The following is a 7687-nucleotide window of genomic DNA, read 5'->3' as shown; positions in this document are numbered from 1 at the left end:
CTGATGACATCTCTTGGAACTGGAATGAATCCAAAGTTTACACAAGTAAGAGTGCTTATCTTTTCCAATATCAAGGATCTTTTGTTTCCTTAGATTTCTCTTCGCACTGGAAGGCGCCGGCTGAGCCGAAACTTAAAATTTTTTGGCTGGCTAGTCCTCCACCAGAAAACTCTTACAGCTCAAAACTTGTTGAGAAGACACTGGCCGTGCAATTGGATTTGTAGTTTATGCACAAGCGCCTTTGAAGACACTAATCATCTGTTTAGCGAATGCCCCTTCTTCAAGGAAGTTTGGTCTCTAGTTACTTCCTGGCAGCATTTACCTACAAACAATGTTGGCCTCTCTGTCGGAACCTCTGATTGGTGGGCCCAAATCGATTGCGTGGGATCGAAGGAGCAAAAGAAGGCAATGAGAGGAGCTCTGCTTACCACTTGGTGGAATGTTTGGTTAGAAAGAAACAGGAGAATTTTCAACAACATTTCAACCTCAGAGAGAGCAGTGGCATATATAGTAAAACAAGATCTTGATCTCCGTTGCTCGGCTTTTAGGCCTCCATAGTTTTCTGTTGTTTCGTGCCGTGTATTGTTGTACCGTTTTCTTTTTATTTTCTGGACTGAACTGGTTTGTACTATTTTTTCTTCCTTCTAATTAAATTCTGGCAGATCTCCTGCTGTCGTTCTCCTCAAAAAAAAAAAAAACTTACCAGTTACTTAATATAACTTCATCTGTCCTAGAATGTAATAATCTAGTATAGAATATATGGATATTACAACGAATTTGCAGAATGTGTTTCATTATGTACTAGTTTGTTATATTTTGAAACAGGTGTAGTAGTAATTACTAATCCCGTAGGCACATGAAAAGGCACAAGAAGAAAGTAGCGATCGACAGTCCAATGCCACTTCCCTCGACACACCGTTTCACTATCCACCTTTTATTGCTCGTCTGGTCTGCACCAGCGCTTGCGATCAATGCTCCGAAAAGCATCATAAGGAAGAAAAACGTTATCCAGCTGATCTGAAAAAGAAAAAATTATAACATAAAAGTTTTATCGCGGCCTGAAAGTTTTGATTGTGAATGAATTGCAGTTAATGTCGGGTGTTCTTGTAAAGGTTTAGAATTTTGTTTTATTTATTTTCTAGTTTCTAAAAGATGTGAGTGAACTGATGACATGCATTGCTATATCTTTATATAAAGGAATAGAAATAAATGACAACATGACGAATAGTAAATTAGATCTAGAGTGCCAATTTTTTTTCTTCTAATTTCACTATAGATCTTGGCAAAGCTATCCGAAAACTGTATATTTAGCCAATGAATTGCAAACTACGTACTCCTACCTATTTATCGTCGATTTTTTTACAAAACCATGTACATGAAATTACATCAAAATAGCTGTGTGAAATCGTTCTGGACATCTAATATACCATATGAGAAAATTCCTTATGTGACCACGAGTTTTCGGTCAATCCCTACGTATCTCTGAATTTTACTTCATCCTCTATATATATGTCCGAGATTTTAATTCGAGTTTTTAAATTAAAAGGGACATGATTATTGACACCAGATTTCAAAACGAAATTTAAATTTTCAAACATTTTTTTAAAAATAATGAAATCCAAAAAAGGTTTTATGCGGAATTTGAAAAGGAGAAATTGTTTCTTATTTGGGTTTAAATTTCAGCAAAAAATTTTGAATGAATTTAATCAAATCTGATTTGAAACTTATTTTAAAAATCTAAGTTTTAGTTTTCAAAATTTATGATCAAATAATTATTTCTTGTTTGTTTTTATAAACAAATCAACTTTGATGTTGAGAGCCGTAATTTTTTTTTCAATTTACTATACTAAGCAATAAGTAAGACAAAGGGGTAATAATGATATTTTTGAACAAATCTAACGGTCAAATGATAATCAACTCACGGAATGGGCACATAGCCTATAGGGGATAAAAATGAAAACTCAAGAGTACGTTTAGGATAAGACCAAATTCAAAGGCATGGGAGGGATTAGGCGAAAATTCATGGATCCGGAAGGGATTTTCTCAAATATATACCTAGGTTTTACGAATCTATCTGAACTTTTCTCCATTGTTAATTTAAATCAGCTAGCCATTGTTAACTCAACAAAACAAAATCAAGTTGGGATTGGATGAGCTTACCCAAATTGGATAGCAAGGGCCTTCTTGATTGCATTCAACCCTCATTGCCTTGTAATGCTTCTTGAGGGCGAAGAAGGTCCCCGTGCAAGCGTGGTACCAGAACCTGCCGACGCGGCCATCCGAGGTCGTCGCCGCCGCCGCCGTGAGCTCGGCGAGGACCTCGCCGGCGCTTCGCCGGCGATCGGCGGCGGCGGCGGGACGTCGACGCAGAACGCCGGCGAAGAAGGTTCTTGCCCTCGCGACGTGGTACAGGACCACGCGAGAGCGGCAGTCCGCCCAGTCGTCGTCGGCCTCGGGCGCCGCGGCCGCCGCCGCCGCCAGCTCGGCGAGGGCGTCGGGCGTGAGCAGGTCGCCGCCGCCGGCGGCGGTGGCCCTGACGACGACGGCCGTGGGGCAGGGGGCGCCGCATAGCGTGCAGAGAGCGGCGCCGGCGGCGTCGACTCCATTATCGGATGTGCGGCGGCGGCGGAGGGGGATGATGCAGGCGGAGCAGACGGCGACGCGGTGGCCGCACGGCGAGCCGATGGCCACCCACTCCGGCGATGGCTCCGTGCTGCACACCACGCAGTTGCTGCTTGTAGCGGCGGCGGCGGCGGCGTCGCCTTGAAGCTGGATGTCGATGACGTGGCAGATCTTGGGACCCACAGCTTGATCCATGTGGACGTACACGTATGTGCCCGATCGGTAGGTTAAAGTATAATGCGACAAACAAAATACTTATATACTATTTGTAAATCAACTAAAGAGATCGTGTGTATTTATAATTTGACTCGAACATATATATGAGATTGCCGTCCATGTACGTGTCAGGCACGGATTATATACGTCACGGCTCTTTTGAGATCCTTTACCCTCTTTTTCTCGGATCTGTATGTATGTAGTCAGTGACACTGTAGCACGAGGTACTGTTCACATGGTTACTGTAGCTTTAGATCTGGACCATTGATCATAAAAATGGATGGTCTATATTGTGTGCAGTTGCTAACGTGCAGTCACTATTTTTGACTGCACCTGATCCCAATTCCTTTTCCTCGTGGTTTGCCGTGGCTCTTCGCCTCCAATCCTCCCGGTGAACCGGTGCCGACACCTCCGCCCATGAGCCCAAGAGTCGTGACCCTCATCGCCGGAGTGGTTCATCTTCTTTCTTTCTGTGCACAGGGACCATTGCTCTACTCATCGTTAATTCGCATGTCGTTCCTTGGTGGGAATACAATTGATCTAAGATAGTACTCCCTCCATCCCTAGATGTTTGATGCCGTTGATTTGTTTTAATATGTTTGACCCTTTTCTTATTTAAAAAGTTTAAGTAATTATTAATTCTTTTTCTATCATTTGATTCATTGTTAAATATACTTTTATGTATACATATACTTTTATATATTTCAGAAAAGTTTTTGAATAAGACGAACGGTCAAACATGTTTAAAAAAATCAATAGCGTTAAACATTTAGTAGGGGAGGAGGGAGTAGTACATATTCGGTTGCAGATTTGAAAATTTCTCAGTGCTCGATCGATTGGGGGTTTTGGGAATGGTTTGGATGTTCATGATTTTGTATTTAGGTGGTGCAAGTTTGGTGGTGCATTTGATTTTGCTGGGTTCTCTGTCCAAGACTCCGTGTCAAGATCGACGACAGCTACGGCCAGCATTCCCCAAAAAAATGGACCGTAATGGGCTAACGTCTGGTCGGTGCCCGATATCGGCCCACTCGAAATTAAACATTTTTAATGGGCTGAGAGTGCAAAGTCCATGAAACCGTATAAAGCTATAAGCCTGATGAGGAAAAACCAAATATTCTATGGGCTTGTTTGGGGGGAGTTTTTAGATTCTAAGAAGCAGCTGTTTGGTAGCCAGTTTCTGAGAATCTGGAAAAGCTCTGCAACCTAGCTTCTTGCTTCTTAGTTCATTTTTTAGAATCTGTAACTGCAGATTCTCAGAAGCTGTGGACTGTTTGGGGCGGCTTATAGCAGAAGCAGCTTTTGGGAAAAGCTGCAGCTGAGACAAGCTCCCTCAAACTGGGCCTATGCTGTATTTGCCGTGTGTTTGTCGAACAGGTAACCATGCTTAATGCTGCATTATGTATTTCTCTTGTGTGCGTGTTGTAGATAAAAATAAAAACCACGGGAAAAAAAACACCTCTCTCCTCTGGGGTTTTCTTTTCCCAAAGGATATTGGCGGACATTAATCAGAATTTGCAAATTAAATCGAATCCATGATGGCTAGATGCTGGTGATCTTCGACAACTACAACTTTGATATCAGGATTTTGAGCCGACTTGTGCGTGGCAGAAGGCTTTCTAGCAATTTTAAACTTCTAGTGCTTAAAGGTTGCATGTAGATTAGATGTTACAAAACTATGGAGTCGGCTTTAGTTATGATTAGGACTTTGATTCCGTGATCTCGTTGGTGGAAAACATCAAGCACCTCCTCTCTCCCTCAATTCTTTTAGTGTGTCACATGTACCCTTCACGGCAGTTGTGCTGATCTTTATGTAATTCTCCATGTACTCTTTCTATTCAGGTCTCCTGTGCTTGTATGACAAAAGTTTTCTCCTGCGTAAATCCGTTTGACATGATATATTCAAGTAAACATTTCGCCCTCTGATGACCCTTATAAAAAACAGGTTATCAAAAATGAAAAAAAATCTACTGGTTCAAAAAGAGAAATATTGGGCTTGTTTGGTTCTTTACCCTACCAATTCATTGGTAGTGCTAAAGTCTAGGTAAACTTTGGCACTACCAAAATATTGGTAGGGTAAAATTATTTAGCAATCATTTGGATTGTTACCAATATAAAGCCAAATTCTCATTGTATAAGGAAGAAACTTCTAGAATATGATCAAATAGGATTGGGGCACTATCAAATATTTGGCTCAATCCAAACTAACACATATAGCATATTTTTGGTATCAAACCAAAACGGCCAATTATTTGCACATTAGACCTTTTTAGTTGGCAGAAACCCATATAGGCCCTCCTGCTTCTCAGGAAAGCCCAGGCCGCAGAAGATCCGGAGCTAGGGTTTTATCCCAAACGAGAGCCCACCTCGGCCCATATAAATTCTCCCATCCCCCCCAACCCCTCGCGACCTCTCCCGCCGCCGCCGCCGCCGTCCTCCTCCACCTCCTCCGCTCTCTCGCGCACGGCGCACGCGCCCGAAGCCCTAGACCCCCCGGCGGCGAAGATGGCGGCGGAAGGCGGTGCCGCCGCTCGGGCGCTGTCCCAGCGGGAGCAGGACATCCAGATGATGCTCGCCGCGGACGTCCACCTCGGCACCAAGAACTGCGACTTCCAGATGGAGCGCTACGTCTACAAGCGCCGCACTGACGGTACCGATCTGAAACCCCCCCCCCCCTCTGCCTGCATTATACTCAGATACTCTTGTGTACGATCGTCGGCTACCGGTAGATCTGTTCGTGTTGTTGATTTGATTTCGCGTGGAAAAAAAATGAACCAGCGATATATGGCTTTGTTATCTTGGATCTTGTACGCGCGTATGGTTGTTGCTGTCTATTAGATAAACCGCGGGAGAGTGGTTATTGAGAATTATTGATGTGTTAAAATGCTGGTCTGCTTGATTTAATAATCTTACATGAGGTAGAAATTAATAAGTGTTTGTTTGCTGAATCATATGAACATATAATTGTTTTGCAATGTTATTCCTTTGTTACCTTTTAGCGATTTAAGTTGATTTAGTTTATACTGGTAAGATAGCTGTAAGTGCTTCTCGAAAATGTGGGTGATTTGTTTGACCAAAGCATCTAGAATGTGGAATGGTAGAGTGTGATCTCGTAAGCGTGAGCCATGGAATCATGTTAAGGTTAAATTTCTTTGCTTTACAATTACTGCTCTCAATTGACTATGTTGTAAATTAGTTGGTCTTTCTATGCTGTTTTTCAGGTATCTACATTATTAACCTTGGCAAGACCTGGGAGAAGCTCCAGTTGGCTGCGAGGGTCATTGTTGCAATTGAAAACCCTCAGGACATCATTGTGCAGTCTGCGAGGCCCTATGGCCAGAGGGCTGTTCTCAAGTTTGCTCAGTACACTGGTGCTCACGCCATTGCTGGTAGGCACACTCCTGGTACATTTACCAACCAGCTGCAGACCTCATTCAGTGAGCCACGCCTTCTTATCCTGACTGACCCCAGGACTGATCATCAGGTAAGATTTCAGTATGTTTGATTGTTTCTTGGTAATTTGATTTGCCAATTGAGTGCACTCTCAAGCCTGCCTGTTGTAATGTGTACAGCCAATTAAGGAGTCTGCACTTGGAAACATTCCTACCATTGCCTTCTGTGACACTGACTCTCCAATGCGCTATGTTGATATTGGTATTCCTGCTAACAACAAGGGGAAGCAGAGCATTGGTTGCCTATTCTGGCTTCTTGCCAGGATGGTTCTCCAGATGCGTGGTACAATTCTCCCAGGACACAAGTGGGATGTCATGGTATACTCGCAATCTAAACTAGTATCATGCCTGTAATGTTTGGATTCTGAAATATAATCACTGATGTATGTTGTTTTTCCTTTTTGTAGGTTGATCTGTTCTTCTACAGGGACCCAGAGGAAGCGAAGGAGCAAGAGGAAGAAGAGGCGGCTCTGGTGGCTCCTGATTATGGTGCGGTTGCGGAATATGCTGCCCCAGCGGCTGATACCTGGGGTGGAGAATGGGGCACTGACGCTGCAGCTCAACCTGCTGCCGTTCCAGCACAGGCTGGTGCTGACTGGACTGCTGCTCCAGGTCGAATTACTTAATACTCTGTTTACATGATCACATTCTAAATGCATGCATTCCATAGAAAGAAAACTACCTTGTATCTATTTAGCGTTCTCCAACCAAATGCAACGTGCTCTCTTTTGATGTTTTATCGGGTTCTTGCCTAACCCTTCTTAAAGTTCTCACATGTTGATATTTATTCTCAATTGCAGCTCCTGCAGCCGGAGGATGGGACACGGCTGCTGCCCCTGCCCCTGGATGGGAACAAGGCAGTGCACCAGTCCCAGCGGCAGCACCCACCCCTAACTGGGGGGAGTGAGTGAAAGAGTAACTGATCCAGTTCATGGGTCAGAGGCTGAGTTTGTTGTCGGGAGCAGCTGGTAGACACTATTTAAGTAGCTTTAATCTTTTTACAGTACTGAGTTATTTAGATGCAAATCAAATTTTGTGTTCTTGACAATGCTGGGACTGCGAACTAGCCAGCCTTTTTTTTGTTACAATCTCATGGATAGCTTTATTTCAAGAGCAATTCTGCTTTGCGAACAAAGTGTATGTGTTTGCAACAACAAATTGATGGGGTTTTCTCCTCATAGTTCTTATTGTTCACTGTCAGATCAATGCTATGCTCTTTTCACTGTATTCTTGCCAAACACGCTACACGATTCCTGACGGGAGGCTGAGATCCGTATTCTGAGATAATTTACCTTTTGAGATTCAAAATGACATATTACCTCCTGTTGAAGAAATACCATAAGCATTGCTAAACTACCGATGGAAACTGATCGAAAATTTTTAAATTTGAAACAGTAAAT

The 7687-nt window shown here is 43.2% G+C and overlaps 1 protein-coding gene across 1 annotated transcript; it reads left to right on the top strand.

Annotated features, from left to right (window-relative positions):
* The first annotated feature begins 5233 nt into the window (after positions 1–5233).
* Positions 5234–7514, top strand: LOC127779013 (40S ribosomal protein Sa-2-like). Its single transcript, XM_052305664.1, has 5 exons — positions 5234–5485; positions 6057–6319; positions 6408–6605; positions 6695–6899; positions 7088–7514. The coding sequence occupies exons 1-5, from the start codon at positions 5341–5343 to the stop codon at positions 7192–7194; spliced, it is 918 nt and encodes a 305-aa protein (XP_052161624.1). The 5' UTR covers positions 5234–5340; the 3' UTR covers positions 7195–7514.
* The last annotated feature ends 173 nt before the right edge of the window (positions 7515–7687 follow it).

Source organism: Oryza glaberrima, chromosome 7 (assembly GCF_000147395.1).
Source record: "Oryza glaberrima chromosome 7, OglaRS2, whole genome shotgun sequence".
Lineage (NCBI taxonomy): Eukaryota > Viridiplantae > Streptophyta > Magnoliopsida > Poales > Poaceae > Oryza > Oryza glaberrima.
Note: the sequence above shows the minus strand (reverse complement) of the source record. Positions and strands in the feature narration are given on the sequence as shown.

Excerpts from the sequence above, each read along its gene's own strand:
- LOC127779013 (XM_052305664.1), top strand. The coding sequence starts at position 5,341 with ATGGCGGCGGAAGGCGGTGCCGCCGCTCGGGCGCTGTCCCAGCGGGAG. Across the intron at positions 5,486-6,056 it reads CTACAAGCGCCGCACTGACG|GTATCTACATTATTAACCTT; the intron begins GTACCGATCTGA and ends GCTGTTTTTCAG. Across the intron at positions 6,606-6,694 it reads GACACAAGTGGGATGTCATG|GTTGATCTGTTCTTCTACAG; the intron begins GTATACTCGCAA and ends TCCTTTTTGTAG.